Raw genomic sequence first — 19,038 nt, 5'->3', positions numbered from 1 at the left:
TAATGCATTTTTAAAAATTGTTTTTGAGTGGATTATTCCTTTAAGGTGGAAACACTTTTCCTGAATGATTAATTGACCAATCATAGGGAGTCTCTCGCAAGCTCTCTGGGGGAATCACGCAACTGGGTTTCGTTTTTTGAGGGAGTGTGGTGCTGAGACTACTACATCTGAAAGGACACACCTTACTATCCAGACCTCTGTCTCTGACATGCACCATTGTCACATAGCAATATCAAATGCTAGTATGTTATATATATTTATTTTCCCAGTATTATATAGTACACAAATCTTTGAAAATGTACATAGACATGAATATTTTTGTTCTTTAAAGTTCAACTTCAATGTTCGCTGAAATGCATTCGGAAATGTTTTCCACTCATTAAGAAATATAAATGCATGTTTCTGGAGGGAAAAAAGCACTTGAAAAAGAGACATAGAAAACCACTTGAAATTGATTGAACGCACACACACACACACACACACACATACACACACACACACACACACACACACACACACACACACACACACACACACACACACACACACACACACACACACACACACACACACACACACACGCACAGCAAAGCCTACAACAATGCCAACTCAAAATAAGTATTGCTCAGAAAATAAACAGACCCTAAAACATCCTGTAACATCTCTGAAATGACAGGATGGCAGCATTTCCAGTCTGAGTAATGATAATGACAGCGCACCAATAGAAAGACGCATCAATCTCACATAAAGCATCTAAGCTAGCGAAACAGCGCCCCTCTGTCTCCATATGTGGAGACCATGTATCTGAAGCTATCTGGACAAAAGAAGAATGGCGTGTCATACTTTTTATGACCAGACAGCATCAGATACATGGGCTACATATGGTAAGACAGAGGGGCGCTGTTCTGCGCGCTAGTTTCAGCAGAGAGGAGGAGGCGAAGTGAGAAGGCTCATTCATTGTTTCATTATGTGAATCGTTTTCCCTTTGATTGGTTATTTTGATCAATTCCCCATTACATATGTAACCAGTAGGCTAGTAAATGTACCATTAATCCCCGTCATTTGGTTGCATTAATTACTCTTAATGCATGCATTACTGTCATTTACGGTTCTCATTCTCGGAGTGGAATGTTGTCTGCAAAATTCACAACCTGCTACACTTGTGCTAAACAGGCTGGTTTATTTCATAGCTTAGGGCTCCCGAGTGGCGCAGCGGTCTAAGACACTGCATCTCAGTGCTAGAGGTGTCACTACAGACCCTGGTTTGATTCCAAGCTGTATCACAACCAGCTGTGATTGGGAGTTCCATAGGGCTCGCACAATTGGCCCAGTATCGTCCGGGTTAGGCCGTCCTTGTAAATAGAAATGTGTTCTTAACTGACATGCCTAGTTAAATAAATAACTGAATCATTGTAATGTAAACCGCCATATCTTACAAATGTTCTATAAACCTGTCCTGCAGAGTGTGCTGTCCTTTGGTTTGACATGCGTGTGTGGAAACGCTTCAGCGCTCTACACAAAATCTCATCCTCCTAAAACTTGAATTTTTTTTACAGGGCAGTACTCATCCCCTTCACTCAAAATTCAGTCACAGCAGCAGCCGGACAAGGGGAAAGAGAATGAAAACAGATAGATATGGGGACTCTTTTATTCCAACAGCCATTAGGTCGTATAATAGATAGTCTGTTAGTCCCTCGAGTATATAGCATATTGCACTTTCACTTTAAATGTGTGGCTATAGCACTTTGGATGAATTCTATTGTGTAGTTTCTGTGTTTTCATGTTTTATGTACCGTCTTTTTAAGCACATGACCAAAAGAATTTCCCCCTGGTGGGATAATAAAGGTGATCTGAATCTGAGTCATTTAGGAGTTTTGTCCATTTTTTTCCCTCTGTCCTAATAACATTGAGGGAGTGTGAGCGCCTAAGCACGCCAACCTTCTGAGTTGATACAACGTTGCACTTCACTGCAATAGCTCAAGTCAAGACATATAGAAAAGGAGTAGAGAGATGAATTAATGTGATTGCAACCTGAATTTTAATCAGGATATCTGCTATGTTTTTATTTGTCAGCTTTAGGCCTATGTATTTGACTTATTTGAGGATGGAAGTTATAGGCCTACTGCTGCATTGGCCTATAGGCCATCTCTGAGTCGTTCTGGCACCAGATTTTGGAGTTATCTTTTTATTTTAGTGTCTGCCACGTCCCCAGGGGCAAAATCTGGGGCGCCTCCATATCTATATCTTCGCAGGGTACACTAGTGGTTAGAGCCTTGGGCCAGTAACCGAAAGGTTGCTCGACCGAATTCCTGAGATGACAAGGTAAAAATCTGTCTTTCTGCTCCTGAACAAGGCAGTTAAGCCACTGTTCCCCGGTAGGCCGTCATTGAAAATAAGAATTTGTTCTCAACTGACTTGCCTAGTTAAATAAAGGTTAAATTTAAAGATAAAAAAATGTTTTGCCTCTGTGCCAAATGTGGTGCTTCTATCACAAAGTGCCCAATTGAGTCTACATGTTCAGCTTAGCCCCACCACCAGTATACATTTCTCCATTCCTCCATATTAACACTGAAATCCTACTAAATAGTGTTTTTGTCTGTAAATAGTTGCGTGACAATGTCCTAAAATTTCAGAAGGATAAAAAACCTGTTTTGAAATTATGGTTTTGCTAAATTTACCACAGTTTTCCCTATTAAAGTTAAATCATTTTGCCTTTAAATAATTCTGACTTTGTGTCATACTGCATAAGTGTACACAATTTGTATTTATAAATGCAGTTTTGAGAGTTCAAACGTGACAGTGACACTTGGCTAAATGAATCACACTGACCTTGAAGTGATTTGTTGGGGTGGAAGTGGAAGTGGGGTCAACTTCAAGGCGAGTAGTGAACGAAGACTATAGAGGCAAGTGATGGCCTTTGGAGTGGCGTGCACATTGTAATAGCTGTGTGCCTGTGTGTGTGACCCGGGTCAGGCGCTTTTTCCCTAGCCCCCGACACGACTAATCCAGTCGAGGGGGAAGACTGCATCTCCCTGCTGGTGGGCGTGCCGCTGCGAGTCAAGTGTCCTCAGTCATCCATCGTCTCACAAATTGGGTCACTCTGATCCGAACGACCCGCAGACTCAGTGCGCTGCACCCTGGAAAAATGCAATCATATTCGTTATTACTGTAAATGGATATGGACGTCAACATGCTGTTTTTGACTTTACTGATGTGTTACAATCCGTATGTTTTTGGACAGTTTGAGGATATTAACATTGAGGAGGATCTTTCTCCTGACTTGACCGACTTTGATTTGGATATTGTGAGTGCCATTTCAACTCTGAACTATTTCATTTGGCAACATTGATATATATTTTGAGCGCTTCATTAGAGCACTATTTAACAAATCGATTTGGTTTCCCATCTCAGTCTCCCCGTAGAGTGCCTCGCCAGGTGAAATCCATGCTTATTAAGGTAAAGATTACAAAGTTGAATGTCTTGACATGTCTTCCCGTATGCATCTTTTGCGCTCTTGTGCGTCATTTGGTGTAGCCTAGGCTACTGTAGACTAAATATCAACCACATTCATTCTCAAAGAGATCTGCATACTGTTGTTCATTGATAACAATTGAAGAATATGTCAGAAAAAGTATTTCGTGAAAGCAGAGTAGAGGGATGGGTAGTTCAGCTCTGCAGTTAATCATCCTCGAAAACTCTCCTCGGGTGTGACACGCAAAGACCTGCCAAGCGCACTGGGCTGTACGCCAGATACGTGGAAATCGCTGGACATCTATCCAGAAATACATTCCAAAATATTTTTAAATATCCCGCCAACGTGGTGATAAGGAGTTTGGAACGATTTCCACTGGAAATGAACGGAATAGAACAGTGGAAATGCGCAGCATGTGTGTGTGCGTGAAAGCAGTGATGTGCTGTCCCATCGATGAGACTTGAAAAACATCCATCACTGACAGATTTAAATTAACCAAATGTATTACAAACCAATCAAACCCAAAGTATAAGCAATACACGTGAACCTAACATGTTGATGTCCAACCGTGTAGGAGACCAAACCGCATATCCAGGAGCTGTCGGTGAAGACCACCATTATCTCCCGATACGCCTTCACGGCGGTGTCGTGCACCATGCTCAACCGGCACTCCGCCGCCGCCGAGGGCGTCTTCCAGTTCCTGATTCCCAAGAACGCCTATGTCTCGAACTTTACCATGTAAGCGCCAAAACGCAACAGATGCGTAATTGCGCATTGGTAGTTTTATTGTAGCCTAGATAGATGCTTCTGGGTAATAGATAATGTCATTCTGAGTCTAATGTTGTTCAGACTGTGTACACTGGTTGGAAGTGAACTACAATGGATCTTTTCCCTCTCAATTTATGTTGACGTCTTATTTATTTTCTCAGTTTATTGTTGTGTGATTACTACTCCTCTTTGCCATTTTCTCCCTCTTCCCATGGCATGTCATTGTGGCCAGTCAATCATTGTGTGGGTTTATGAGGGCTCTGTTGCTATGGGAGAGGTTAGTGTGGGGCCTGTGACTGTTCAATAGTTCAGAGGTCATTTACTGTGTTGTGGTCACAAGCCTTCATTCATCTACATTTACTAGATTGTTCACTGGACTATGAGAGACAAGTCCAGAAGCCTCTGAAGAAGCCTGTGAATTGCAACATATGTCTTTGATATGTTTGCCTGTATACTTTTATGTATCACAGTAATATATGCCTACCACAATGAACTGAGGGTTTTTCCAGTGATTCTTTGACAGAGTTTTGCCATGGATGGTTCACTTACTCTGGTGGTGCTTATCATCACCTCCACTCTTAACCCCTGACCTCTGACCTCTACCCTGAACACAGGATCATTGGGGGGCGTGTCTACCCCAGTGAGGTCAGGCCCAAGGAGAAGAAGGTCAAACAGGGGAAGGGCGGTGAGGCCAAACCCAAGAACAAGGAGGCAGGTGAACAGAGGTAAAGTGTGTGTGCTTGTGTGTGTGTGTGTGTGTGTGTGTGTGTGTGTGTGTGAGAGAGAGAATGTGTTCTTGTGTGTGTATGGCCAGTCACCAGTGTCTAACCTTGTCTGCTAGTACAACCATCTAGAGTCCTCTAGAGTCACTTGCTACTACTCTGCCAGTAGAAACAGGTTTATATCCCATCTAAAAAACGATTTTATTGAACTGTTCCTGTTAAAAAACAATACCCCACATATAAATACAATAATCTACACACACTTAGGGTAAAAAAAAGAAGTTTTTAGACACAAGTGTAAACTTAATGGAGTAAGGCCATTAAATTAGTTGGTCTGATGGTGCCGTCTGATGTCATCGGCCTCCACCTTGTTTTTGGGAACAATAGAGGAGCAATGGAGAACCAAAGAGGAAAGGCTTCTGTGCCTTTTCTTAAGTAAACCAGGTGTTAAATGAGGTGAAAAGGAGACTGGAGTGCGACTTCAAACACCAGCCTGACCACAAAACATGTGTTTCTGACCTGCCTGGAGTTGAGTAGCAGGGCTGGATCATTTATTTTGATTTATTTCACCTTTATTTAACCAGGTAAGCTAGTTGAGAACAAGTTCTCATTTGCAACTGTGACCTGGCCAAGATAAAGCAAAGCAGTGTGACACAGACAACAACACAGAGTTACACATGGAGTAAACAATAAACAAGCCAATAACACAATAAACAAGTCAATGGCACAGTAGAAAAAATAAAGTCAATATACAGTGTGTGCAAAAAATAAAGTCAATATACAGTGTGTGCAAAAGGCATAAGGAGGTAGGCAATAAATAGACCATAGGAGCGAATAATTACAATTTAGCAGATTAACACAGCTGTAGGCCCGGGGTTGGAGTAGCCAGGAGGAAGGCATGGCCAGCCGTTGAGAAATGCATATTGAAATTTTAGATTATCATGGATTTATCAGTGGTGACCGTGTTACCTAGCCTCAGTGCAGTGGGCAGCTGGGATGAGGTACTCTTGTTCTTCATGGACTTTACAGTGTCCCAAAACATTTTGGAGTTAGAGCTACAGGATGTGAATTTCTGCTTGAAAAAGCTAGCCTTTGCTTTCCTGACAGACTGTGTGTATTGGTTCCTGACTTCCCTGAACAGTTGCATATCGCGGGGACTATTCGATGCTATTGCAGTCCGCCACTATTGCAGTCCGTCAGGACTGGAGTGAACCAAGGGCTATATCTGTTCTTAGTTCTGCATTTTTTGAACGGGGCATGCTTATCTAAGATGGTGAGGAAATTACTTTTAAAGAATGACCAGGCATCCTCGACTGACAGAATGAGGTCAATATCCTTCCAGGATACCCGGGCCAGGTTGATTAGAAAGGCCTGCTCGCAGAAGTGTTTTAGGGAACGTTTGACAGTGATGAGGGGTGGTCGTTTGACCGCAGACCCATAGCGGATACAGGCAATGAGGCAGTGATCGCTGAGATCCTGATTGAAAACAGCGGAGGTGTATTTGGAAGGCAAGTTGGTCAGGATAATGTCTATGAGGGTGCCCATGTTTACGGATTTAGGGTTGTACCTGGTGGGTTCCTTGATGATTTGTGTGAGATTGAGGGCATCTAGCGTAGATTGTAGGACTGCCGGGGTGTTAAGCATATCCCAGTTTAGGTCACCTAACAGAACGAACACTGAAGCTAGATGGGGGGGCGATCAATTTACAAATGGTGTCCAGGGCACAGCTGGGAGCGGAGGGGGGTCGATAGCAGGCGGCAACAGTGAGAGACTTATTCCTGGAGAGGTTCATGTTTAAAATTAGAAGTTCAAACTGTTTGGGTATAGACCTGGAAAGTATGACAGAACTTTGCAGGCTATCTCTGCAGTAGATTGCAACTCCTCCCCCTTTGGCAGTTCTATCTTGATGGATTGGAGACTTGAAATGAAGAGACTGGAAATTAAGAATTATTGTCACATAAATCTGTGACCAGTCTCTGACAGAAATAAATTACATCATGCTTTTACTTGCCAGGCCATAAAATGACACTTTTAAAATGAAATCAGATTTACAAAGAGGGTATTCAAATTTCACAGAGAGGGAAGGGGAGAGGAGAGTGATAGAAAGAGTAAAGGAGAACAGGAGGGAGAAAATAAAGAAGGAGGGAGAGATGTAGATAGGTAGAGGATTGGAAATGTTGGCTGAGGCTGAGTCCCGTGAGGAGAGCTCCTGGCAGTCACTGCCCTTCCACACTGATGATGTCACTACTTGGAATGACTCATTCCCTACTCCTCCTCTTCCCCAACTATTTCTCTCCCTTTTTCTTTCCTCTATATTCTTCTTATTTTTTCCTCCATTCCTCCCCTCTCCTCTCCCCCGTCTCTCTCTCCTCCTCCCCTCTCTCCTCCATCAGTAGCGAACCAGAGGTGGAGGTGTTCAGGATGGGGGCCAGTATCCCAGGTCGTAACCGGGCCATGTTCATGCTGACCTATGAGGAGCTGCTCCAGCGGAGGCTGGGGAGGTATGAGCATGTGACCAGCCTGAGACCCTTGCAGCTGGTCAGCCGTCTCAGTGTGGACGTCACCATTGTGGATCACTCCACCATCACCCACCTGGAAGTGCTGCCACTGCGCAACGGCAAGAGCAACACGGCAGTAGCCAGTGGTGCCAGTGCAGCGAAGACACCTGGTACAGTTTGAGTGTGGGATGTGTTGAGTCTGTGCTTTGTCCATACTAGGTGTGCATTCTGAAAGTATTCAGACCCTTTTACTTTCTCCACATTTTGTTACATTACAGCATTCTTAAATGGATTAAACAAATATTTTTCCTCCTCAAGCTACACACAATAACCCATAACGACAAAGCAAAAACAGGTTTTTAGAAACATCTGCAAATGTATTAAAAATAAAAAACAGAAATACCTTATTTACATACGTATTCAGACCCTTTGCTATGAGACTCGAAATTGAGCTCAGGTACATCCTGTTTCCATTGATCGTCCTTGAGATGTTTCTACAACTTGATTGGAGTCCACCTATGGTCAATTCAATTGATTGGACATGATTTGGAAAGGCACACACCTGTCTATATAAGGTCCCACAGTTGACAGTGCATGTCAGAGCAAAAAGCAAGAAGAGCTCAGGAGTTCCTCTGTGGGGGTGAGAGAATCTTACAGAAGGACAACCATCTCTGCAGCACTCCACCAATCAGGCCTTTATGGTAGAGTGAACAGAAGGAAGCCACTCCTCAGTAAAAGGCACATAACAACCCACTTGGACTTTGCCAAAAGGAACCTAAAGTACTCTCAGACCATGAGAAACAAGATTTTCTGGTTTGAACTCTTTGGCCTGAAAGCAAAGTGTCACGTCTAGATGAACCCTAGCACTATCCCTACGGTGAAGCATGGTGGTGGAGGCATCATGTTGTGAGAGGTTTTTCAGCGGCGGGGATTGGGTGACTAGTCAAGACCGAGGGAAGATGAACGGAGCAAAGTACAGAGAGATCCTTGATGAAAACCTGCTCAGGACCTCAGACTGGGGCAAAGGTTCACCTTCCAACAGGACAACAACCCTAAGCACACAGCCAAGACAACGCAGGAGTGGCTTCGGGACAAGTCTCTGAATGTCCTTGAGTGGCCCAGCCAGAGCCCGAACTTGAACCCGATCAAACATCTCTGGAGAGACCTGAAAATAGCTGTGCAGCGACAATCCCCATCCAACCTGACAGAGCTTGAAAGGCTCTGCAGAGAAGAATGGGAGAAACTCCCCAAATACAGGTGTGCCAAGCTTGTAGCGTCATAGCCAAGAAGACTCGAGAATACAATTGCTTCCAAAGGTGCTTCAACAAAGTACTGTGTCAAGAGTATGAATACTTATGTAAATGTGATGTTTCAGCTTTTTACAAAAATGTCTAAAAAACAGTTTTTGCTTTGTCATTATGAGGTATTGTGTGTAGATTGATGAGGGGGGGGGGAATTGTTTTAAATAAATGCTAGAATAATGCTGTAGCGTAACAAAATGTGGAAAATGTCAAGGGGTCTGAATATTAAGCGAATGCACTGTATCTAACATTAGAAATAGTTCTGCAACGATATTGGCACCTCTGAAAATGCTTGGATTCCAACTACATTTATTTAACCTTCCTATGGGCAATGTTGAGCATCTCTAGTTTAGCACACCCTTCCCCACAAACACACACACGTGCGCACACACACACACACACACACACACACACACACACACACACACACACACACACACACACACACACACACACACACACACACACACACACAGACACACACACACTTCCCAGCTTTATCTCACACACACTTAATGTTTCCCTCCCACCAGCCAAGCCTGCTCTTCCTGTTTCCACGGTGATCAAACAAAATAAGACGTTCTGTAGGATCACCTTCAGCCCCAACATCGTTCAGCAGGCTAAGATCACCACCAGCGGCATGCTGGGAGAGTTTGTGGTGCACTATGATGTGGAGAGAGAGCTGGGGATAGGAGACATACAGGTCAGATTTCACACACCAAAAACACACACACACACACCCACACACACACATCCAACACTCCCGCGATTAGTGCAAATGTGTCATGCCATGACCAGACCTGTCCAGACATGGTAGATAGAAACATGTTAAACCATTTAGCTCCGCTTCACAGTATACATGAAAACTGCATGCATTAATCAGGGATCAAACAGGACACATACACATCTCTCTGGTTCTCACACACTCTCACACATCCTGGTCCCATAGCCTTCATCCACCGTCAACACATTCATTTTCCAGCACCATATCCACCCCCTCCCGGGTCACTCTACAACCACACCGTCAGTCCTGCAGCCCTGTGGACACTGTGTTGGTGGGCTCTGTTTTACTGCTCATGGCTACTGAGAACTGTCTAACATTTCTCTGGTTCTCTCTCAGGTTCTGAACGGCCATTTTGTGCACTACTTCGCCCCCAAGGATCTGCCGGTGGTGCCCAAGAACGTGGTGTTTGTGATCGACACCAGTGCCTCTATGCTAGGCACCAAGATCAGACAGGTAGCCGGTTACGGTCAAACCCTTCTCATCACACCATTGTCCACTGCTTACTAGATAGGGTCAAGATATCTTGTTCTCTCCTTCTCCTTTTTGTCGTTGTTGTTAAACATGGTTTCCTTCTGTTTACAATGATCACACATATATACTGTATAGCTTATGGGGAATCTGTGGGTTTTACTAAATTCCAGGTGGAGTCAACATTAGTTCTACTTTGGTCCTTCACATCTCTGTGATCAAGCCTTAACGATCCTGAGAGATCCCGAGTTAGTGTAGCAGCGGAGGATGAATACGACCCCCAGTCCGCCCCCTCTCCGGTCTCTGGCGCAATACTCCCACACTGGTCTGGTAATATCAAAATCAGATCCTTCCTTCTGGGAGATTGCGTTATAATCCCTCTGGTATCATCTGATACTTCATCTGAGCAGCTGCTCCACTGCAGATCCAGAAACCCAAAGACTTAGAGTGGCAAAAACAGAAAAGAGAAACTGATTCATGCACACTCTGAAAAACTGGAAACATGCTCAAAGTTCACTATTGTAGTTGTATTGAATTGAATGCTATGGAGGAGAGGCGTCATTGTCTTTGGCATAATTTAAACCCTCCAGATGACAGCATCGTCTGGAGTGATCCCTTCCCCTTTTCCCTCCACCCCCAGTGGACCACTCTGTAGTGAACAAGTGGGCTTTGATCTCTCCCTACAATAGAGGACTCAGTCTGTCTATGGCTCTGACTCTTGCCCCTTACAGTCTATAGGCATTGGTAACCCATCTAACTCTATCACACCCACTCAACTACAGATTTCATATTCACTATTCATTTGGTAGGCTTTTCATTCTGCGCAACTTCTAAACCCCAGTACAGTTGAGAAACAAGCTGTAGCATGGATACGGTAAATAGTTGTGGTGTGTGTGTTTCCGTGTATGTGTGTGTGTGTGTGTGTGTGTGTGTGTGTGTGTGTGTGTGTGTGTGTGTGTGTGTGTGTGTGTGTGTGTGCGTGAGGTGGTGAGAGAAACCGTTTCTGAACTAAGGAACGGAATCTCACAGCTGTTTCTAAGGGCTGGGTCTTTCAATGGCAGTGTCAGGTTAAACCCAACCATTGCAGAGTTGGCATGACAACAATACTGCTCACAAAAACCATGACTAAAACATTACATCTAGGTCATTTCCACTGTATTGGTGCTAACATAAACCATGACCATGTGTGTTATAATAGCCTTTTGTGTGACAAGGTGTCTCTTCCTGTTGGGGCAAAGTTTTCCAGGCCTGTTTGGTTCTCTCGCGTGAACACAACTGAATAGAATGATTTTGCACGAAGGCAAAGGTATTACAATGATGTCATTTGAGTTATTCATGAAAGCAAAACCAAAATGTTCTCTCTCTCTCTCTCTCGCCCCTCTCCCTCCCTCTCTCTCAGACTAAGGATGCCCTGTTCACTATCCTGAGGGACCTGCGTCCAGGCGACCGGTTTAACTTTGTCAGCTTCTCCAACCGTATCAAGGTGTGGCAGCCCAACCGCCTGGTCCCCGTCACGCCTCTCAACGTCCGAGACGCCAAGAAGTTCATCTATATGCTCCAACCCACTGGAGGTGAGAGAGATAGAGACACAGCAGTGCATTCTGGGATAGAGGAAGATTAGTTCTTTCACTGATAGGACTAATCAGAATCATTTAGGGGTGATTATATTTGTCCTGCTACACACTTGTACAAGTGTGTAGCAGCGCTCTAACCTCAAGATTTCCTGCTGCCCCTATGGAGTTCTTTCTCTTACTCAACCCCCATTTTTGAATCACTACTAACCACTATTTCCCAAGATCAATCTCTCTCTCCATCTCTCCTCTACCAGGCACTGACATCAACGGTGGCATACAGACGGGCTCCTCATTGCTAAGCGGCTATCTGAACGCCGACCCAGACGCCAACCACAACAGTGTGTCTCTCATCATCTTCCTGACAGACGGGCGGCCCACGGTGGGCGAGCTGCAGTCTCCCAGCATCCTCAGCAGCGCGCGGGCGGCGGTGAAGGAGCAGTTCTGCGTGTTCACCATCGGGATGGGGAACGATGTGGACTACAGGCTTCTGGAACGCATGGCCCTGGAAAACTGTGGGATGATGAGGAGGATACATGAGGATTCAGACGCCAGCACCATGCTCAAAGGGTATGGGGGTGAGAGAGAGAGAGTGAGAATGAGAGAGAGAGAGAGAGAGAGAGAGAGAGAGAGAGAGAGAGAGAATGAGAATGAGAGAGAGAGAGAGAGAGAGAGAGAGAGAGAGAGTGTGTGTGAGAGAGAGAGAGAGAGGGAGAGAGAGAGAGAGAGAGAGAGAGAGAGTGTGTGAAAGAAAGAAAGAGAGAGAGAGAAAGAAAGAAAGAGAGAGAGAGAGAGAGAGAAAGAGAAAGAAAGAAAGAGAGAAAGAAAGAGAAAGAAAGAGAAAGAAAGAAAGAAAGAAAGAAAGAGAAAGAAAGAAAGAAAGAAAGAAAGAAAGAAAGAAAGAAAGAAAGAAAGAAAGAAAGAAAGAAAGAAAGAAAGAAAGAAAGAAAGAAAGATGTTCAGTAGACAGCTAGTACAGAGGAGAAGGCAGAGGTGGTTAGAATTGATTCATTATAATCCATTATAGTCAAATGGTATAGAGAAGGTCAGGGGGTGAGATAAAGGAATAGGAATGAGTGAAAGAATAACCAATGATACACGTACTGAGAGAAGGCTCTTCTTGAACTGCAATCTTTCAAACCAAACACACACACACTCGGCGACAGTCTTACTGGACACTTTTCTGAAGTGTTAGTTTAGGAGTGAGGGGAGGAATGTGTGTGACTGTGTGTTGTGAAAGGGCAGTCTGGGTATGTCTGAGGGGTTAATTGATAGCATCCTGAGATAATAACAGAGGAGAGACCTAGCTGAGTCAACACACAGTTAAAGAGGTGAGGAGGTTTACTGTGCTACGGTCCAAGGCCTGGCTGGAAAACCAACATATTACAAACACACACTGGTTGTGTCCAAAATGGCACCCCATTCCCTAATCCCTACAGAGTGCACTCCTTATGACCAGGAACCACAGGGTGACATTTGGGATGCAGGCATGCTCTCCTCAATACATCACTGTCCCTAACCGGATCTCTGGGGGGGGGTGAGTGTGTACACAGTCACACAGACATTTGAGGCCCCTAGAGCATATAAGAGAGTAGCACACACAATGTCTTGATTCTTGTGTCCATGATACAGTGAAGTAGCTGAGGTCTAGACCTCTACTGGGCGCTAGATTCTCAACATGTTATAACATGGTAACACATATTATAACATTGGATGTTACTTCGATTCCCTCTTTCACTTTCCCATATATCTCTCTCTCTCTCCCTCCCTCCATGTCCCTCCCTCCCTCTCTCTTCCTCTAGGTTTTATGATGAGATAGGCACTCCACTGCTCTCTGACATCAGGGTGAATTACACAGAGGACTCAGTCCAGTACGTCACCCAGCACCTCTTCACCAACTATTTCAACGGCTCAGAGATCGTCATCGCCGGCAAATTGACCAATCAAAGTGCAGACTCCCTGCACGTCCAGGTCACCGCCAGCAACAGCGACAAGAGCATCGTCCTGGAGACAGACGTGGCGTTACGGCAAAGGGAGGTGGAGACGGAGAGGCACGTGAAGGAGGCGGCGGCCGGGGTGGGGTCAGGGGACACAGGGGCGGGCACGACAGGGTCAGTGGCGGATGATTTCGTGGAGCGTGTATGGGGTTTCCTGAGTGTGAAGGAGGGGTTGAGGTCCAGGCTGAAGAGCCAGACCAGCAGGGAGAGAGAGGGACATACCCAGCAGGCGACTAACCTCTCCCTGACATACCACTTCCTCACGCCCCTCACCTCCCTGGTGGTGGAAAAACCTCAGGTGTTGGCCGACGGAACCATGGCCGAGGATACACCCACCCCCACCCCTGTAACCACAGAGACAAATAAGAAGGCTGTTTCAGCCAATGAGCTGTCGGATGAGATGGAAGGGGAGGAAGACACAGCCCAGAGCCTGCACTTGAAGAAAGACCAGCCGGGTGGACAGAGTTCCACAGTTACCAAGACAACGGGTTAGCAGGCTTGAGGCTTTTGTTTCTGACTTAATCCGTTTGATCAAATGCTTCCTGTTATCGATGCCAATGCCAACAAATAGAAACTGAGAGGAAGTATTGGACTATTGAAAACATATGACCTGTACAAATCAAAGTCTGTTTTGTCTATAGGTAAAGTTTTGAAGAGGCCAGCCCAAAAATCCATAACCATCTCCAAAACATCAGGTTAGTGGTTCTGAGGCTCTGTTAGAGGGAGGGGGACTGGAGAAAGGTACAGTAGACTCTCTCTACTCTCTGTGTGGGCCGACTTTAAGTTAGGAACCCAGTCAGACACACAGCAATCATTACAGACAGTCAAGGGGTCGGAGATGTCTATTTACTCTGAAACTGAACTACAGAATGTTTACATGGGCTAATTGAAGTATCTGCACTGGGCCTGGGATTGGTACTGGGAAGTACTCACAAACACACACACACACACACACACACACAGTCACGGGAATACACACCAAACCTCACACACACTGAGACTGAGAGAGAGGTCAGTAGACTGAAGAAGACACGTGAGATGACATCAATGACCTTGTCATTACTGCTGCTCTCTGATCTCATGAATTTGCACTTAGCTCAGGTCTCACAGGCCCATTCAAAGCAGGAAACAACTAACAACCTACAGCTAACTGCCTACAACTAACAGCCAACAGCTAACTGCCTACAACTAACAGCCTACAACTAACAGCCAACAGCTAACTGCCTACAACTAACAACCTACAACTAACAGCCAACAGCTAACTGCCTACAACTAACTGCCTACAACTAACAGCCAACAGCTAACTGCCTACAACTAACTGCCTACAACTAACAGCCAACAGCTAACTGCCTACAACTAACTGCCTACAACTAACTGCCTACAACTAACTGCCTACAACTAACTGCCTACAACTAACAGCCAACAGCTAACTGCCTACAACTAACTGCCTACAACTAACAGCCAACAGCTAACTGCCTACAACTAACAGCCAACAGCTAACTGCCTACAACTAACAGCCTACAACTAACAGCCAACAGCTAACTGCCTACAACTAACAGCCAACAGCTAACTGCCTACAACTAACAGCCAACAGCTAACTGCCTATAACTAACAGCCAACAGCTAACTGCCTACAACTAACAGCCTACAACTAACAGCCAACAGCTAACTGCCTACAACTAACAGCCAACAGCTAACTGCCTACAACTAACTGCCTACAACTAACAGCCAACAACTAACTGCCTACAACTAACTGCCTACAACTAACAGCCAACAGCTAACTGCCTACAACTAACAGCCAACAGCTAACTGCCTACAACTAACAGCCAACAGCTAACTGCCTACAACTAACAACCTACAACTAACTGCCTACAGCTAACTGCCTACAACTAACTGCCTACAACTAACAACCTACAACTAACTGCCTACAACTAACTGCCTACAACTAACAACCTATAACTAACAACCTACAACTAACAGCCAACAGCTAACTGCCTACAACTAACTGCCTACAACTAACAGCCAACAGCTAACTGCCTACAACTAACTGCCTACAACTAACAGCCAACAGCTAACTGCCTACAACTAACAGCTAACTGCCTACAACTAACTGCCTTCAACTAACTGCCTACAACTAACTGCCTACAACTAACAGCCAACAGCTAACTGCCTACAACTAACTGCCTACAACTAACTGCCTACAACTAACAGCCAACAGCTAACTGCCTACAGCTAACTGCCTACAACTAACAGCCAACAGCTAACTGCCTACAACTAACAGCCTACAACTAACAGCCAACAGCTAACTGCCTACAATTAACAGCCAACAGCTAACTGCCTATGACTAACAGCCAACAGCTAACTGCCTACAACTAACAGCCTACAACTAACTGCCTACAACTAACTGCCTACAACTAACAACCTACAACTAACAGCCAACAGCTAACTGCCTACAACTAACTGCCTACAACTAACAGCCAACAGCTAACTGCCTACAACAACTAAGCTAACTGCCTACAACTAACAGCCAACAGCTAACTGCCTACAACTAACTGCCTACAACTAACTGCCTACAACTAACAGCCAACAGCTAACTGCCTACAACTAACTGCCTACAACCAACAGCCAACAGCTAACTGCCTACAACTAACTGCCTACAACTAACTGCCTACAACTAACTGCCTACAACTAACTGCCTTACAACTAACTGCCTACAACTAACTGCCTACAACTAACAGCCAACAGCTAACTGCCTACAACTAACTGCCTACAATTTACAGCCAACAGCTAACTGCCTACAACTAACAGCCAACAGCTAACTGCCTACAACTAACTGCCTACAATTTACAGCCAACAGCTAACTGCCTACAACTAACTGCCTACAATTTACAGCCTACACTGGTATCTGGTGATTGTCACGCCCTGGTCTTAGTATTTTGTGTTTTCTATATTTATTTGGTCAGGCCTGGGTGTGACATGGGTTTATTTTGTGTTGTGTTTATGTATGGGTTTTTTTCGTAGGTTTTGGAATTGTGGCTTAGTGGGGTGTTCTAGCAAAGTCTATGGTTGCATGAGGCGGTTCTCAATCAGAGGCAGGTGATTCTCGTTGTCTCTGATTGGGAACCATATTTAGGCAGCCATATTCTTTGAGTGTTTCGTGGGTGATTGTTCCTGTCTTAGTGTTAGTGTTCAGAAGATAGGCTGTATAGGTTTTCACAGTCCGTTTGTTGTTTTGTATTGATCGTGTTTTGTCTACATTAAACATGTATCGTATTAACCATGCTGCATTTTGGTCTGACTCTCTTTCGACGGAAGAAAACCGTAACAGTGATATCTGATTATACATACGGTATAGTCATTTGTGCTTCAGACCCACAGATATATACAGAAAAGTGTATTTATCAGACCTGGGTTCAAATACTATTTAATGTATTTCAACTACTATTTCCAAACAAGTATTCAGATCCTCAAATACACCCATGCATTTAACCCAGGTATTTGAAAAAAACTTTCAAATACAATTTGGTCGACTATTTGATTTTTACAAAAAAATCATTCAGATACTCAAATAAAAGTACTTGTTTTGGCTGTGTTTTTGAAAATGTTATACATTTCAAATACTGCAATACACATGTATTTGAATCCATATGCATAGATGTACTATCTCCTCATATTCCCTCATATTCAATACCAGTGTCTCCCTATCCCGTCTCTCTCGCACCAACCCCCTTGCCACAGCGGACGGCGATCCCCACTTTGTGGTTGAGTTCCCCCTCAGTAAACTGACAGTGTGTTTCAACATCAACGGAGAGCCAGGACACATTCTCAGAATGGTATCTGACCACAAGCACTCTGGTAAGACTGTCCCCTCAAGAGATTCTGACTTTATGTTTGATGTTTGGTTATGTGTTTTCATATGATTTGTGTGGTCTATTTGTGTGTGTGATCGTGTGTGTGTGTATATGTGAGTCTAGGTGTGACAGTAAACGGTAAGCTGATAGGCGCCCCGGCACCAGCGGGCAGCCACAAACAGCACAGGACATACTTCAGCACCATTACCATCGTGGTGAACCGACCCAAACGTTCCTACATCGAGGTCACCCCCAAGAAGGTCATTCTGGATGGACAGGACCGCCTGGTCCTGTCCTGCGACACCACAGTCTCCGTGGAGAGTGGCGGGCTTGCGGTGACGATAGTGGGAAAGTCCACCGTGACCGTAACCATAGGAGGAACCATTTGTTTCGTCATACTGGTGCATCAGTACAAGAACCCTGCTCCTTATCAGAGAAACCACCTGGGATTTTACATCTCCAACAGCAAAGGGCTGTCACATGACTGTCATGGACTACTGGGTAGGTATCAGAAACTACTAGTGGTCGGTGGGAGAAGGGGTCTTGAGCCAACATGGAATTAGGCCCTAGTGAGGATTACCATTGGTTTGCCTATAGCTCTGTGGTTCCTTTCCATTCTGACCCTCTGTGATTCTACTTCCAGGTCAGTTTTTGTATGAGGAAGTGGGACTCGCAGAGCTTCCTGGCAACGCCATGGCAACAGGAGACAACAGCACGTCTGCACGGTCACCCATCCTGAAGGTCAAAGGGCGTTCAGTGCCGGTGGTCCAGAAGACCCGGCGTATCTACAGCGGACGTCAGAGCGTGGACTGCTGGTTCGCCAGGAACAACGCAGCCAAGCTGATCGATGGACAGTATGAAGATTATGTGGTGTCACACCTATTCGACACTGGCGATTGGCCCCACGGAAGTAACGGAGCCTGAGACAGGGGCCAATAAGGAGCCAGCAATGAACTTGTCCCGCGCACACAGAAACTATAACCCCAGGTACAGCTATAGTAGCCAACATGCTCTTTTCATACCCTCTGATGCTAAACCTCTAAATCAGCTTTCTTTTTGACCCACATACTCACACTCCAAACACTACTCAACTACCCATAGTCACATAGAGGACTCATCTTTCGATCTGTGCCAAATACAGTTGAAGTCGGAAGTTTACATCCACTTATGTTGGAGTCATTAAAACTCGTTTTTCAACCACTCCACAAATTTCTTGTTAACAAACTATAGTTTTGGCAAGTTGATTGGGACATCTACTTTGTGCATGACACAAGTCATTTTTCCAACAATTGTTTACAGACAGATTATTTCACTTAAAATTCACTGTATCTCAATTCCAGTGGGTCAGAAGTTTTACATACACTAAGTTGACTCTGCCTTTAAACAGCTTGGAAAATTCCAGAAAATGATGTCATGGCATTAGAAGCTTCTGATAGGCTAATTGACACAATTGTGGTGTACCTGTGGATGTATTTCAAGGCCTACCTTCAAACTCAGTGCCTCTTTGCTTGACATCAGGCAAAATCAAAAGAAATCAGCCAAGACTTCAGATAAAAAAGTCTGGTTCATCCTTGGGAGCAATTTCCCAACGCCTGAAGGTACCACGT

The 19,038-nt window shown here is 44.8% G+C and overlaps 1 protein-coding gene across 1 annotated transcript; it reads left to right on the top strand.

Moving 5' to 3' along the window:
* The first annotated feature begins 3,077 nt into the window (after positions 1-3,077).
* On the top strand, positions 3,078-18,642 carry itih5 (inter-alpha-trypsin inhibitor heavy chain 5). Its single transcript, XM_024372869.2, has 14 exons — positions 3,078-3,304; positions 3,412-3,456; positions 4,047-4,210; positions 4,855-4,965; positions 7,356-7,630; positions 9,295-9,464; positions 9,882-9,998; positions 11,413-11,584; positions 11,842-12,154; positions 13,387-14,069; positions 14,223-14,276; positions 17,319-17,435; positions 17,555-17,932; positions 18,075-18,642. Exons 1-14 carry the CDS (start codon positions 3,173-3,175, stop codon positions 18,353-18,355), a joined length of 3,012 nt encoding a protein of 1,003 aa, XP_024228637.1. The 5' UTR covers positions 3,078-3,172; the 3' UTR covers positions 18,356-18,642.
* Positions 18,643-19,038: the final 396 nt, after the last annotated feature.

The sequence above is a fragment of the Oncorhynchus tshawytscha genome, linkage group LG33 (genome assembly GCF_018296145.1).
Source record: "Oncorhynchus tshawytscha isolate Ot180627B linkage group LG33, Otsh_v2.0, whole genome shotgun sequence".
Lineage (NCBI taxonomy): Eukaryota > Metazoa > Chordata > Actinopteri > Salmoniformes > Salmonidae > Oncorhynchus > Oncorhynchus tshawytscha.
Note: the sequence above shows the minus strand (reverse complement) of the source record. Positions and strands in the feature narration are given on the sequence as shown.